Source organism: Aspergillus luchuensis, chromosome 3 (assembly GCF_016861625.1).
Source record: "Aspergillus luchuensis IFO 4308 DNA, chromosome 3, nearly complete sequence".
In the NCBI taxonomy this organism is placed as follows: domain Eukaryota; kingdom Fungi; phylum Ascomycota; class Eurotiomycetes; order Eurotiales; family Aspergillaceae; genus Aspergillus; species Aspergillus luchuensis.
Genome location: NC_054851.1, coordinates 3,232,489 through 3,247,869, shown reverse-complemented (window position 1 = coordinate 3,247,869; position 15,381 = coordinate 3,232,489). Strand labels below are relative to the sequence as shown.

General features: G+C 51.7%; 6 protein-coding genes across 6 annotated transcripts; 3 read left to right on the top strand and 3 right to left on the bottom strand.

Moving 5' to 3' along the window:
* Window positions 1-1,007: 1,007 nt before the first annotated feature.
* AKAW2_31086S (uncharacterized protein) lies at window positions 1,008-1,346 on the bottom strand (the record flags this gene model as incomplete). Its single annotated transcript, XM_041687672.1, has 1 exon — window positions 1,008-1,346. The coding sequence occupies one exon, from the start codon at window positions 1,344-1,346 to the stop codon at window positions 1,008-1,010; it is 339 nt and encodes a 112-aa protein (XP_041541533.1).
* A 1,510-nt stretch (window positions 1,347-2,856) lies between these two features.
* Window positions 2,857-4,480, top strand: AKAW2_31085A (putative 3-beta hydroxysteroid dehydrogenase/isomerase family protein; the record flags this gene model as incomplete). The annotated part of the gene is made up of 3 exons (XM_041687671.1): window positions 2,857-3,082; window positions 3,179-3,821; window positions 3,886-4,480. The coding sequence occupies 3 exons, from the start codon at window positions 2,857-2,859 to the stop codon at window positions 4,478-4,480; spliced, it is 1,464 nt and encodes a 487-aa protein (XP_041541532.1).
* An 864-nt stretch (window positions 4,481-5,344) lies between these two features.
* Window positions 5,345-7,329, bottom strand: AOX1_1 (GMC family oxidoreductase; the record flags this gene model as incomplete). Its single annotated transcript, XM_041687670.1, has 7 exons — window positions 5,345-5,692; window positions 5,764-5,824; window positions 5,881-6,496; window positions 6,557-6,600; window positions 6,662-6,915; window positions 6,978-7,131; window positions 7,187-7,329. The coding sequence occupies 7 exons, from the start codon at window positions 7,327-7,329 to the stop codon at window positions 5,345-5,347; spliced, it is 1,620 nt and encodes a 539-aa protein (XP_041541531.1).
* Window positions 7,330-8,577: 1,248 nt separating this feature from the next.
* Window positions 8,578-9,283, bottom strand: AKAW2_31083S (pre-mRNA-splicing factor SPF27 family protein; the record flags this gene model as incomplete). The annotated part of the gene is made up of 2 exons (XM_041687669.1): window positions 8,578-9,191; window positions 9,247-9,283. 2 exons carry the CDS (start codon window positions 9,281-9,283, stop codon window positions 8,578-8,580), a joined length of 651 nt encoding a protein of 216 aa, XP_041541530.1.
* An 847-nt stretch (window positions 9,284-10,130) lies between these two features.
* On the top strand, window positions 10,131-12,492 carry AKAW2_31082A (neutral/alkaline ceramidase; the record flags this gene model as incomplete). Its single annotated transcript, XM_041687667.1, has 2 exons — window positions 10,131-10,351; window positions 10,407-12,492. 2 exons carry the CDS (start codon window positions 10,131-10,133, stop codon window positions 12,490-12,492), a joined length of 2,307 nt encoding a protein of 768 aa, XP_041541529.1.
* An 867-nt stretch (window positions 12,493-13,359) lies between these two features.
* On the top strand, window positions 13,360-15,108 carry AKAW2_31081A (uncharacterized protein; the record flags this gene model as incomplete). The annotated part of the gene is made up of 1 exon (XM_041687666.1): window positions 13,360-15,108. The coding sequence occupies one exon, from the start codon at window positions 13,360-13,362 to the stop codon at window positions 15,106-15,108; it is 1,749 nt and encodes a 582-aa protein (XP_041541528.1).
* Window positions 15,109-15,381: the final 273 nt, after the last annotated feature.

The window sequence follows — 15,381 nt, the reverse complement described above, 5'->3', positions numbered from 1 at the left end:
CGCCGGACGAGAACAGTCGGCAGGAGTGCGACTGATAAGCCCTCGGTCTTCCTCCACCGGATCTTCTTCGACTCTTGCCAAGGAAAAGACAGGTGCTGATGGACATTGCACGAGAACTAAAGTTGATACGTTCACCGCTAGGCACTCAACTAACAGTCATCTGCATCTTCCACGTTGAGTTGCCAGATCCGCTGCCTAGACGAGTTGTGCTGGGGTGTCCCCTGACTGACGATCCGGATACAGTAAAACAGACAGGCTATGAACCCCCTTCTAGAATTTGGATATGTGAATCCATGGTTAGACGCGGCTGATGATCCCTATTATTTGACTAGCCGAGGGAAGTCGCATGTCCATTCAGTGAGTTAATATCCTTTTTAGTCCTTACTATATACTACCCAGTCGTGTTGGGGGGAAATAATGCCTCAGTGACTGACCTCTCTCGCAGCACGGACTGGCATGGCGTTACGGTGTAGCAGGAGAATTCTGATTCAATTTGCGCTACGGCATACGAGGCCCGCCCAATCGCACTTAGTTCATACCTAAAGCTGGCTATTCGTCACCTACTGGGTGTGATCTGCATAAGACACAGTGTGATGCGGAATCATGGGCATGCATCGCAAGTTTACCAGTGTCTCTCTGCATGGATACCTATCGTGACAATGGCAGTCACTAACAGACCCTGTTTCGCCAGGCTGATCTACCTACCCCAGGATCCCTAATTTGCTCCAGACGGGGAGAAAACTGGAGATAAGTCCTGGACGTCACCACCGCATGAATAAGCATCTCCACTGCGGTGGATTTCTGGCGAAAACGGCAGATGCACAGTCGCAAACGAAGCCCAGTCCCCACCACCATGTCGGAAGACGGATAATTCTGAACGCGGCCAGCTCCACACCAACTAGGAGAAGCATTTGCGTCTTCCTTACCGTGAGGGAGCCAGTCCACTAGAAAATGTCAAGCATAGGGGCGGGGGAGGCTTTCGAGGGTAAAACGGGGTTGATGCTGGCTCATGACACCCAGTCACAGTTCAGGGCTCGGTTCCGAGTGCCGCCCGTGCCGGTTTGCCGATAAACTTTGGCAACAACCAGGACGATCCTGTGCGAAACTCTGTTTTTGCGATCCAGAACGTCTGCGCCCCTTCTTTTTAGGTATCCATGCTGATTCTGGCGGCCACCACCCAGTGGCCCGTGTTCCGAGCGGACGTTGCAGGTCCAAATATGATAGGTAACCATGCCGTCATCTATAATCATCTGGAGAGAGAAAATGATTTGTTTCAGTGCTGGCAATTGCGCAGTTCCTACGCGAGCCCAAAGAGGTGACTCGACACGTGCCAAGACCAGCCCCATACCATTCTTCTGAGGAATGTGAGGATCCGTCAGAGCATGCTACCGAGAAATCAAGGATGGTGCCCTGTATACTATCATGTTCTGGGAGGGATAAGGGCCTATATTTAGGGATCCAAAATGCAATATTTGAGACCGTGGCCCCGGATGGGAAATGGAGAGTCGTTGCACGGACCATGCAAACGACGGTACGTATGTTATGGTGGCCATAGCTCCAACTTCAAAAGGCACGAGGGCGTCCAAATGGAGGGAAGAGCATATATGCCAATGCCGTCAGATGCTGGAGTAGCGAGTAAGAGCTACTTACTGAGAACAATCATGCTGGGGGCTTACTGTGTAGACGTACGCTTTCATCCTTGATCCCTAGGTAACCGACTGGGTTGATCAGTAGGCACTCGCGTGAGAATCCACAGTGTAAGTTTGCTAGGTGATAGTCCGTTGCAGGCGATGAGAGTTACAATACAGTTTTATCGGTATACCTTTGGATAAGCCATCCCAAAACATCTCTATCTCGGCCATATCGTAGAGGGAGAGACAAGCTCGGAATTGCGGAGATAAGCCCGACCCACCGCTCGGAAAGAATACCGAACTGGCTGTTGAGTCTTCTGCCAGACAATAATCACAATCACGAAGTAGTAAACCCTGTGATAGGATTCCTACATGATATAATAAATCAAGCGAAGTCCTAAATACAAGCAAAGTACCATTTCCCCAATTGTGATAGAAATGTGCACAGCATCGGATCTACTATGAATTGGGTGCTTACAGACACCTGCAGCATGCATCGTCCAATTAAAGAGCGTGTACGGAGTACTCTTGGCTGTGTTGGAGTATATGGCAGTTGAGATGCTTACAATTTCCCTTCTGAATCACAATAATTGAGCCGTTCGGCTGTCAATAAATCCGGTCATATTCAATGTCTCAGCCCCTGACCGCGCCATCAAATTTTCCGAAGGTGTCACAAATAAACCGAATCGGACCATTTTGCTTGCTTTTGTCCCGGCGCCAGCACGTGGAGGCCATCCCTTGCTAATGCGACTCGGAATCAAGCGATGCATCAAATTTATCGAACCGTTTTTATGCTTTAGTGGCTGGTTGACAGAGAAACTCTCTTCTTGATAGGTTCTTTACCCCTTAACGAACTTACACCTGGCCAGTGACCGAATGACATGTGGGCCTGACTTCTCTAACCGAACGGTCCAATCCGAACTATTAATCTCCGTTCGCTTGGATTTCTGAGACCCATGGATGGTGGCTTTAAGGCTTAGCCACGCGAGATTGTAAGTTAGTGATGAGATTTATGGCTGAGCAATACTCTTGTACCTGAATTATATTGATTTTAAATCATCTCTGTTGCGACAGCATTGCTTTCTTGTGCGTTCGCAAAGGGACAGATCAACAGAGGCAAAGTGCTAACTTCGCTGCAATAGAAAGATCTGACTGTCCTTTATCCTGCTGTCTGCATCGCATACCCCCTTTACTACACGTTTCAGCCTAAAGCTGCCAGTCCGACATGTTCTCAGAGATCGCCGTTGCCTCCGGACTAGCTGTCCTCTATCTCTACCACGTCAATCGTGGTATGACAGGGACTCCGGAGGAAGTAAGCCGCCTGTCTCCTCATCGTTGGACTGTCGATGAAATCAAAGCAGCATATGAAGAGGCCATTCGAAACCCAGTCGACGTGCAAAAGAGCCTTCCCCCGAAGCAAAACCGGCGCTATATCGTGGTCGGTGGAGCAGGTGCGTTCTATATCCGAAAAACAGTCGCATGCCGTGGCTCATGAGACTGCCTTATGCGATCTCCCATATTTACAGTTCCAAAGCTAACAGATCCAGGATTCGTGGGAAGTTGGATGGTGAATCATCTGCTCGCTCGCGGAGAAGATCCGTCGGCTATCCGTATCTTGGACCTTGCAGCGCCTCGTCGCGAGATTCTCGACCAGGGTGTCGCTTTCTTCAAGACAAATATTGCCGACGAGAAGGCCGTGGCCACTGCTTTCGCACAACGCTGGCCGGAAGCTGTCGCTGACCGGCCCCTGACCGTCTTCCACAATGCCGCCGTGATCAGGCCCGGAGAGCGTCTCAAGACATTCCTTCCCCGTTGCACCGACGTCAACGTGGGCGGCACAGTAAACGTGCTGGCTGCCGCAAAGAAAGCTGGCGCAAGCTGCCTCATCTCGACATCCTCAGGTTCTGTCAGTCTCCGTAGTCAATCCTTCTGGATCGCACCCTGGAACAAGTCCCCCAAGGGTCATGTCCAGGTAGTCGATGACTCGACCCCAGTCCCGGAAGAACACTACGACTTCTTCAGCAACTATGCCGCCTCCAAATCCAAGGCCGAGAAGATCGTCCGCGCGGCCGACGATCTCGAAGGAAACTTCCGCACAGGCTGCATCCGGCCGGCGAATGGCATCTACGGGATCGGCGACACGGAAGGCTCTCTCACTACATCATATCTCAGATCCGGCGGTTCCCCTGCGTAAGACAGCCCTATTAGCACTCAATGACCTTTGCAGAAGATCAAGGACTAACAACCCTATCAGCTGGCTCAGTGACACCATGCAAAACTTCGTCAACGCCGAAAACGTCTCCATCGCCCACCTACTCTATGAACAGCGCCTCATCGAGCACTCCAACAGCCCAACCACACTCCCCAATATCGGTGGCCAATCCTTCCTAGTCACAGATCCCAACCCAGCCCCCACCTACGGCGACGTCTATCTCCTCCTGCACACCCTCTCCAAAACCCCCGCTAACTTCCCTCGCGTACCTCCCGTCCCTTTCCTCATCCTGTCCTACCTCATCGAATGGTACTCCTTCCTGCAGGTCGTTTACTTCCCCTGGCTCCCTAGAATCACCGGAGAAATCGCCAAGATGCAGCCTGCTCTTTTCTCCATCACCAATGTGCATTACATTGCGGATGATTCGCGCGCGCGCAAGTCGCCAGAACAGGGCGGGCTGGGGTATACGCCTCCGATCACGACAATGTATGGTATGTGCAAGCACCTGCAGGTTTGGAACCGCGAGGCGGACCAGAAGAAGGTTGCGGAGGTTGCAGAGGTTGCGGCAAAGGGCGTGGTCAATGTGAGTGAGGAGGGAGTGGATGTGAATTTGGTGATTCCTCCGGAGAAGTTGTAGTTCATTCCCGATGAACCATGAATGTCTGTTTGTATTTCAACAATTTGTATTACTATCAAGTAAAATGATCATTTTATCGTCTTACTGCTAAGAATTCGTAACGACTCATGTAAATTTCATCCTACTCAACCAATCAAACTAACAAAGTACCAACTACAACACCCCCACCCACCTCAAAAAAGGTATACTCAACTCACAACCTCGACAAAAACGTCACCTCCCCAGGCGCATGATACTCCGGAACCTTCATATCCAACGCTTTACCCGAGTAACCAAGATCCTCAGCGGTCAAGACAGCGCATTTCTCTCCGATAAGCAGGGCGGTCTACACAACCACCACATATTAGCATATAACCCACTACTACGAAAGAAACTCACTGCAGAAAAGCAATAGAAATAGTAGATGATAAGGGAAGGGAAGGGGAACTGACACTATAAGTATTACACCCCACATTATCCGGACAAATGGACAAATCAGCCACCTTAAGCCCCTGCACACCATGCACATTGAGTCGTTCATCGACAACTCCCCCGTGCGGCGTGAGATTGTTGCCTTCGCGGGGCGCCATGCTGCAGGTTCCGAGGGAGTGCCAGGTTGTTTCGACGTGGCGTTGGACTGTTATTCATTCAGTCAATAGTCAGTTCAATGGTACGGGACTGTTAGAGGGAGGGGGGCTGTGTAGGAAGGAAGGTATACGCACCCCACTTCTCAATATGTTCGATATCCTTCTTACTGTACTTAATTTCCTCCCTTGTATCCTGCCTGTTGGAGTTCAGCCTTGTAGGTGATGCGGGCGAAGTACCCGGTTCGAGGGGTTGGGACCAGGAGCCTTTACATAATGTCAGTAAGTAGTCTTCTTTTTTTCAAGTGGACTGACTAGTCCACCTGGATAAATACGGAAAATAAGGGAAGGAAGGGAATATACCATGCTGAATCCCAGCGGAGATATGGTTCGGCCCCGCGTACGCCTTCGTCGTCTCCAGATCCAGATCGAATGCTCGCGCGGGCGAGTCATACGAAAAGTGAGGGTGCATGCCTGTCACTTCACCTGCGTAGGCGCCCATGCGCCGCGCCGTCTCGCGCGACTTGATGTATCCCCAGACCATGGGGGCCATGTCGCGCTTGTCGTTCATGAAGCCGGCGTCGAAGTCGGGGCTTTCGTAGGGGTCGGCGGATTGGATGTGCGTGGAGCCCCGGGAGAAGGGGTATTCCTGTTTGTTGATTGATTAATGAGTAAATTTAGGATTGGTGGTGGTGGTGGTCTGGAGGGTGGGATACTCACGAGGAAGTGGAACATGGTGAAGAATTTGCCTGGGGGCATGAGCATGTGGTCGCCGAACCAGCTATCAAATGTTAGTATCTATAATATTGTTATTTGGAGAGTGGGTGTAGTGCCTACCCAGCAATGACAGAGTAATGCATCACCGGTTTATCCGGCTTATTCTTGAAGTAACTCTCCCAGCCCTTGTAAAAGTCATTCGTGGGCCAACTCTTCATCTCCTCCAGTTCCTTTGCATTCGGCCGGATCTTCACGCCCGCTTCGATGCCGTTCGTCGCTAGAGGTCCTGTACCCTTGATGTTCCATTCCTCAAAGACCTTCTTCTGCACTTCGGGGTCTCCGCGGACAAAGTCATCGAAGGACTCGACTTCAGGCTTCGCCCGGAAGACGGAGAAGGTCAGGTAGTGGTCTTGGAAGTTCCGTCCCACACCGGGGAGGTTCACGAGAGGCTGCACGCCAGCACGACGGAGCTTCTCGGGGTCACCGACACCGGACCTCTGGAGGATGAGAGGGGAGCTGAGGGTGCCGCCGCTGACGATGATCTGTTTGCGGGCTCTGAAGATCGTCCGCGGGGGATCGCGGCCTGCGAGGGGCTTGGTGGGAACGGTGGCGACGCCGACGGCGCGGCCGTTCTCGATGATTACTTTGTCTACTTTGGTGTTGCACTTGAGGTGCAGGTTGGAGTACTTGGCCCGGGTGCTGTGGACGTAGGCGTGGGCGGAGTCGCTGCGGCGGCCTGGATATGGGTTATTAGTTTCTCTATTATCTTTATGATGCGGTGATTATGAGGACATACCCGTGTCGCGATTGATCCATTTCAGCCAGTGTTCGGCTCCGTGGCTGCACATGTTGTTAGCAGGACGCTAAGTACATGTATACATTGGAGGTATGAGTGACTTACCCTGTCTTCAGGTCCTGAAGATCATCTGTGACAGGGATGTCCTGCGACTCGGCAGCACGCAGGAAGTCTTGCATGATGGGATACGTGTAGTTCCCGAACGAGACTTTGATGGGTCCATCGAAGCCATGAATGTCCCGATTGTTGCAGGCCCGCTGGTATGTCTCGTGCTTCTTCATCAAGGGAAGTAGCTCGTCCGTCGTCCAGCCCTTGGCTTGGAAGTCGTCGTAGTCGGAGGCAGAGGCTCGAGTGTACATCTACTTCACTGTTAGGGCGTGCCCTACTGTTGCTAGATGCGGGTTGAGCAAGCATGGCTTACCATGAAGTTGATGGAACTGCCCCCTCCTAGAACATGGGCACATGGTACAATAGCCCGACGGCCATCAAGCCATTCTGAGGGCCGGGAGTAGTAGAAGGAAGCTGTCTTCGAGTCAAGCTTCATGTTCCGGGGGTAGATACCGGGGCGATAGACCCTAGGGCATGGTTAGGGGTGGCCCCGGGGAGTGAAGGTGACAATGTCCAACCTACCATGGGTTGTTCAGGTTGTCTTCACCAGCTTCAATCAGCAGGACCTGGAGATTATGGTCCAGGTTGGCAAGTCGACCGGCGATTACGCAGCCGGTGCTGCCACCGCCGCAGACAATAATGTCCACTTCCTCTGGGATGGTCATGGTGGGTATGATTGACTACGTATGGATAGTAAAAATTGTGAGTGAGAAGGTGTGTGATTTACAGAAAAAAAGATAGAAAACGACCGGGAAATGGCATTCAGAGGTCGGTTTATATGCTGGCATCCCTGCAAACCCCATGATGCAGCACCTCCTCATCATGGTAGGCAATTCTATGGACCAAGAGATACATCCCCGCACCACTATGTAGAACCCCTCTTGCATACGAGTCCCGACAAGGATGTGAACCAGCATTCGCACCGTCCAAGTAATACAAGGAACAAAGAGAACTGTGAGAGTCTATGGTACACGGTATACAACCTTCAATTCAGTGGTATAGAGGTACGAAAGTACAGAATGCTTCCGCAGATTCCCCGCACGGCGAGAGGGGGTCGTGCATAGTGCATGCAGTGAGTTGTCAGAGATATATCGATATAAAAGGTGGATTAATCTATGTACAGGATGGACGTACGGGAGCCTATTCTAATGGTGTATCTTGGCTCCTGCCGGTAATGGACGACTGGATTGAGTTTGCGGCGGCAAAGAGCAGATCTTGACAGTGAGAACGCCAAGCAGAATGCCAATCGAGCAGGAGATGGTCTCGCCAGTCAGCGACCTGTTCAGACATGAAGCTCAGCGACAGTCCAAGCGTACCTTGTACAGGTCAGCTGGGAGCTTGCAGACCATCCTCCAATGGTTGCTATCGCGGCGGACTGGGATAGAGAGACGAATCCGGCGCCAGGCCAAACGCAACACCAATCAATGAGGCGGAGGGACCGGATAGCCACGGACGGAAAAATTGTTCCTTCTCACCCTCGCTCCCAGGCATTAATTGCTTGTATTAAGCGGAGTCGCTTTTGTTGGCAACAGAGCTGAGGCAGTGGTGACGGCGTGCCAATGGCCTCGATCTTGCCGTGGTGCGGGGAATGGCAAATGCTGGGGGTTTCCCCGCCTGCCCCCATCGCCACCAAGTCTTGTCCTAACGCCAATGATCATCCCAGTTAATTTTAACCATGGTCTTATATGGGCCGAATACAGCGTCGTCTTTGTCCTGTTCAACTTTGGGTCAGGCCCAATGACAACCGCAGAAGCTGCATTTTACGCCCCAGGCAGCTGGGTAACTCCCCCATTACCCAAGCGGCTTCTCTACCAAGCAATGCCCTCCTTTCACCCGGCCAACAGTGTGACTGCCTACACCCCTGGTCGAGTGAGTCTCCGTCCTGAGAAATGTAGGTCGACGGAAAACCCCCATTACTGCTGCGCATGCTGCTGCGCCAGTTGACGTCTTTGCTCCAAGATCTGCAAGCGCAGGCCCTCTGCAGCCAATTCCGTGTCGAGAATTGCACCAACACCACGCTTCCATGTCTCCTCCAGCCCCACAATCTCTCCCTTGTTGGCTTCCTGGGCGAGCTTTCTCTCCTTGTTCACTGCCTCGGCGGCCTCCTTCATCTCAGCCAATTCCTTCTCAAGCCCCCGTAGTATGTCTTCCAGCTGCGAATTGCCAATCAGCCACGCGTTCTTTCCATTTTCTTCTAGCAGTGCCAGATTCTCGTGCCGCATTGACAAATGGGAGCTGGCCGTGTAAGCCTTCTGCAGTGTCCGTTGCCATTCCTCGAGGTCGGGGGTTCCGTCAGCGGCTTTAGCAGGAGCCTCAGGCGCTTCATAGCGGGAGAGGTCGATTCCGCCGGTCAAGGGCAATCCAGCAGCCTTGCGGTCCACCTCCTGCTGGATGAGAGGAGAAAACCGCGACTCAGGAAATGCAGGAATGGACGGGTGGATAGTGGTTTTGGCATCCAGCGAAAGTTCCGCGGCAATTAGCTTCTCTGCAGCTGCTCGTGCCTGGGTGGAAGGGGCCGGTTCGATGTCTAATGAAGGTCCACGCGTTAGATGGGAACTCTTAGCAGAGGTAAGGCAGCTTACAAGGAAGTGAATCGTGGGATTCGTTGATAAGAGGCATGTTGACTTGAGCCTGCGTATTAAAACTAAGTAAAACGAGAAGCTAAAAGAGGCAGGGTCCAATGCGAAGTGATATCTTGTATAAGATCAGACAGTGCCAGCAGCAGCAGCTCGTCATGAGCGTCTCAGCTTTTGCGCCGAGCACAGTAGGGCGGTGAGTATCACTGCATGACTCAGCATTTTCTGCCGGAGATGATCCGGGGTGTTTTTGGGCTAAACCGTTTCGGGCAACCCAAGTATAGATGAATCTCGTCCAGCTGCGACAAGGACGTCTCCTTTCCCCATTCATTCCCCACACGATCATCACTTTCCCGGATCTTTAGGCAAGACGGGCCTCTTCTCCACTTCTCTGGAGGCTTAGCCTAGGCTTCACCAGCAGACGAGGTTCATGCGATCTACAGGGTCCCTTGTGACAGGGCAGGGCTGGTCCCTGACTGGCCAGTTCCCCGCCTATGACCCTGACAGAGTTGCAATGATGATGACTCAACCAGCCAACCGCATGTCATCCATCTTCAGAGCCGAATCTAAACTTATATTCTTGCAGTTAGTCGACGCGGGGCTGGATAGAACATTCCTGATCAAGCTTAGCCACGGATGACGACGGGAACGGACCAGACCCTTTCTCCTACATTCCAATAGCCTTTTCACCAATCGCGCCTCTTCCGCATCCTCCCCGCAAGGTTGCAGAGGCCCTGCCTGCAGTGTCATCCCCGGAGCCGTCGTTGCAAAAATTAGCCGGGCATGCCTTGTGATAGCTCCTGCCTCGGTCGCTCCCTGCTTGCAATAAGAAGTGCGCATCCCCGTGGACAGGCTGAAGGCTCTCTGGCACTGCAACGCTCCTAGAGCTCATGCCTTATCTCGGTGGAATGGCGAACTTCCGGCTGGGTGTGGCTTTGGCCAGCAGCGTGGCAACGGCACTTGTGTTGCTGCAACTGTTCTCACTGTTCCAGCACCAGAGCCAGCCACTCATTGTCGGTACACAGTCTAAGTGGGCGCACAGAGCTGCTGTAACCGAGGCGAACAACGATGATATTTTTTTGCTAGGCGCAGGAAAGGCGGATATAACGGGGTAAACTATCTTTATCCTACCAGTGCTGCATGGATGCTGATACATTGTCTGCTAGGCCTGTTGTTGAGTTAGGGATGAATGGCTATGCTAGCTTGGACCAGATTGGGACTGGTCTTCGGCAGAGAATCTACTCTCGGGCTTTCATTGTGGCCAATAATAACAACCCAGATGACACTTTCATCTACCTTATCCTGGATGCTCTGACCGGGGACACTGCCGTGCGCCATGGTGTACTTGATGGCCTTGCTAGCCTGGGCAGCGACTATGCTCGATACACCGAGCAGAACGTCGCCCTTACTGGGACACATTCTCATTCAGGCCCCGGTGCCTGGATGAATTACCTTCTTCCTCAAATCCCCACCAAAGGATTTGATAAACAGAGCTATCAGGCGATTGTTGATGGTGTCCTCCTCTCGATCAAGCGGGCCCATGAAGGTCTAGCACCCGGACGTCTCAGCTTTGGGTCGATTGACCTAGAAGATGCCAATATCAATAGAAGCCCCTACGCTTATGACGCTAACCCTGCAGAAGAGAAAGCTCGGTACTCGGCGAATGTGGACAAGACGCTGACTTTGTTGAGGTTTGATCGGGAGTCCGACAACAAGACCACTGCCATACTGACCTTTTTTCCCGTACATGGTACATCTTTGTACAATAATAATACCCTGATCACCGGAGACAACAAGGGTGTGGCCGCGTGGCTTTTTGAGCGCAGTGTCCAAGGCGACCAAAAATTCTCCGATGACTTCGTCGCAGGCTTTTCTCAGTCAAATGTTGGCGATACAAGCCCGAATGTGTTAGGAGCTTGGTGTGAGGATGGCTCTGAACAACAATGCCGATACGAAGATAGCACATGTGGCGGGAAGACGGAGGATTGCCACGGTCGTGGACCTTATTTCCGCGAGAAGGATAACGGCGCAAAGAGCTGCTTCGAGATTGGACGGCGACAATACGCGGCTGCGAAAGAACTTTACGCCAATTTGGATTCAAATCCTGTTCGAATTCTTTCAGGCGCCGATGTCCGCTCATTCCACACCTACCAGGACCTCTCAAACTACACTTTTACGTCGCCGTTCAATGGTAGTACTCTAAAGACGTGTCCTGCCGCATTGGGATTCTCGTTTGCAGCCGGCACCACGGATGGGCCAGGATTTTTCGACTTTACCCAGAATGGCACGGGACCAGCCGACTCCAACCCTCTATGGTACGTTGCTCGTGCTTTCTTGCACCAGCCGTCAAAAGAGCAGCAGGCGTGTCAAGCGCCGAAGCAGGTTCTTCTCGATGTGGGACCAATCACACAGCCGTACGCCTGGACACCTAATATTGTGGACATTCAGGTCCTGAGAGTGGGTCAACTATTCGTTGTAATCTCGACAAGCGAAGCCACCACCATGTCTGGGAGACGCTGGAAAGAAGCGATTGGCAGCTCTGCAAAAGAGGTTCTTGGAGTGGCAGACCCTCTGGTAGTCCTAGGTGCGCCGTCCAATAGCTATGCTCATTACGTCGCCACGGAGGAGGAATACGGAGTGCAGCGCTATGAAGGGGCCTCAACTCTGTACGGCCCCAATACACTTGCAGCATACATCAACCTAACCCTTACGTATCTGCCGTACCTGGGCAAGTCAGCGCAGACGGGCAGTCTACCGTCGCTATCCTCCGGGAAGATACCGCCCGTCAATACCAACAACTCACTAAGCTTTATTCCCTCCGTTATATATGACGGATCGCCAATCAGCAAAGCATTCGGTGATGTTGTATCCTCGTCGGCAAATGTCACTTACGGGCCTGGTGACATGGTAAATGTCACATTCGTGGGGGCAAACCCTCGCAATAACCTACGACAAGAGTCGACCTTTGCGGCTGTGGAGAGGTACAACTCAGCTACCGGGTCCTGGGATGTTGTGCGAACTGACAGCGACTGGAACCTTTTGTATAACTGGGAGAGAACGAGTACGATATTGGGGTATAGCGAGGTCACTCTCCAATGGCAGATCGAGGACGAGTATTATGACACGGGGAATCCCAATCCCATTCAGAGTGGAACATATCGTCTCCACTATTACGGCGACTCAAGAAGTGTGCAAGGTAAGATATCCTCCTTTGAGGGGATTAGCGAAGCGTTTACGGTTACAGTCAGCTGAGCTGGCCTCCACTATGTTGAAGGAGGCTGGTTCAAGCGGCAAGGGGTGAGGCTTTATGAGACAGGATCAGGACGGTATATGAAAGTAGGAATGATTTAACAGTAGCATTGGACTATAGCCAAGTCAATATTATTGATTTTCTCGCAATTGGATATTTCATTCTCTTCTTGCTTGGTGGTTGGCTGCATCTCAGCCAATCTAGCCATGCCTGGCTGGCTCCAGGATGGTGGCTTAGCTTGTGAGGCGTATGCTCCGACATGGCGAGATCCATTCATCAGAGCTCAGTAGAAAGATTGCTATGATCCACTGTTCTGCAAGACTTGACACGGTTGCCAATGAATGGGAAATGTTGGCCAACCGGGGCGGGTGCTGCAACATCCCAGCCGGCACTTCTTTGTCGCGCGCCAATTCGACTCTCGCCAGCCAACCGATCCCAACTTCGAGTCCCACAACAGCAAGCTGGACTGTCGGAGTGTTTCATGTCAAGCTGCACTTGATGGCGGTCCAGGCCGTGGCATCAGCTAAATAAAGAGATGACGGATGGGCGCTTTCATCGCTTGGCTTTCTTAAACACGGTCTTTCTCTTGTCTAACCCTCATTCGCTCTGCATCTTCCATATTCTTGATTGTCCTTCTTTAATATTTCCTCACTTTCACTCTCTTTCGTTGTTTCTAGATACTAATTCGAGTCAAAGATGAATTTCTGTCGCTTCTGAACTTGCCAATCAGTGTTAGTGCAGCGTGGTCAGCTATTTATCTTTGCATTCTCTCTTTGACTGCTCGTTTATTTGTCCTCTTACATCTCCTTGACATACATACATAAACCTGATACGACTTCGACTGCATAATTCCAGCAGCTGATGAGATAATGTCGCTCATACCAGTTATCCTTGTGACCTTCTTCCTGGTCTTTTGCTGCGCGGCTGGTCCGATTGCTCCTTTTGCTTCCAAAAGAGACTTGGAGTCGCTCTCCCCATCTCCTTCGCTTACTACACCTTATGTGCACGTTGCCAGTACTTCGGTCGACGACGATGACGACGATGAGATCAACGCTTTGACTGTAGTCCCGGTCACACCCTCTAGTCTGCCTCAGACTGCATCCAGCTCTAGCACCACCGTTGAGCCGGTGCCATCCAGCTCAGCTGCGTTCGTTCAAGTATCTCCGACTACTTCTACTCATGTCGACTCAACTACCTCTCTACTCGAGTCTTCCTCTGCAGCTACGCACTCTTTATCTACAAGTGTCTCGTCAGACAGCACCGTGACTACCTTGTCGCTGACTTCAACGACTACAACTACAACTACTACCACAACGACACCTTCATCTTCAGCACCTTACTCGCCTCCCTCGAGTGCAGTTTCAAGCTCTCATACGACAAGTTCTTCGTCGCAGGTGGTGCATACCACAACACCATCTAGCACGCTTTCTCAGAGCTCCCATGTTGTAACTCCCTCGATTGTCATGCCGGGAGGTCCAATGGAAGCCTCGTCATCTCACGACGCACCTGTGCCAGCAACCTCTTCTCACATCACGCACGAGACGTCATCCTCTGCTGTCAGAGTATCACACTCATCCAGCCCAGCAGCTCAAGCATCTCCGTCACACCAGGGGACGATCACATCATCTAGTAAACTACTACATTCCTCCACTATTGCACCCGCATCATCATCCCACACCTCCGAGACATCAACGTCCACCAGCTTCACAATTGGAGTCATCACACCTCTCCCAGAAGCCAGTACTAGCTCTTCCACAATACCTGAAATGTCCCCCTCCACCACACCCTCCAGCGAGAGCACAACAACTACAGCCGAGGACACCTCACCCACACCCACTGAAAGCCAGACAACAACCACCACACCAACCCCCCGCACAGCCAAACCCTTCATCGGGGTGACCATACCCACGACAAGCACAACCACAACCAAGACCACCCAGCCAGCAGACCCAACAACAACCACCCCCACACCAGAAACAGAAGACGCCACCACAACAACCACAACCACAACCTCAGCCCCAACCCCAGTCGTCGTGCTAGTCACACCCGAAGGATCAACGACTGTCATCGGAACCTCCTCCTTCATACCCTCTAACCCAGATACCACATCCACATCATCCCTCACAACAACCGCCCTCCACTCCACCTCAACAACCATGCAAACCATCTACGTAGTAATCACAGATACACCCACCCCGGAACCACAAACCTATGATTCCACCACCATTGCGACTGCCATCGTTACTGTCGTTGATAAACCAACCCAAACCTCGGAAACTGTCCCTACCACAACCACAACCACAACAACATCTGAAGAAGAGAAAGTGTCGACGACGACGACGACGACGACTTCGTTAGACGCAGAACAAACGCCAACGAAATCTAGCGAAGAAGATGTGTCCACGTCCACGGCTACGGTAACTTCGTCCCTGTCTAGTGAGTCAGGTGATGTTCTTAGGATTGTGCCTGTGACGCCTACGGGTCCTGTTACGGTGACTGTTACGGTGACGGAGAGGGAGAGGGAGACTGTGACTGTGACAGAGAAGGAGAAGGAGATGGTGACGAAGACGGAGAATGTTACGGAGAGGGTTACGGAGACGGAGAGTGTGAGTACTTGATTTCGGTTCAGTTATGTGTATTACCTAGTTAGGAGTGTTGATAGATATAAGTAATAATGTTGAAGACATATAATTGCCAGGTTTGAGTTGATTGGTTAGCTTATGTTGTCAATTTTGTAGTAGTATTCATCAGTTAGTTAACTACTTTGATAAACATTGGTATTTGTCATCCCTCTCATTTGAGATACTTCCAACATATTAAGTCATATCATCCATCCACCCATGAAATAGTCCAGATACAGGTATCCTCACAAAAGATAACATAGCCAAACA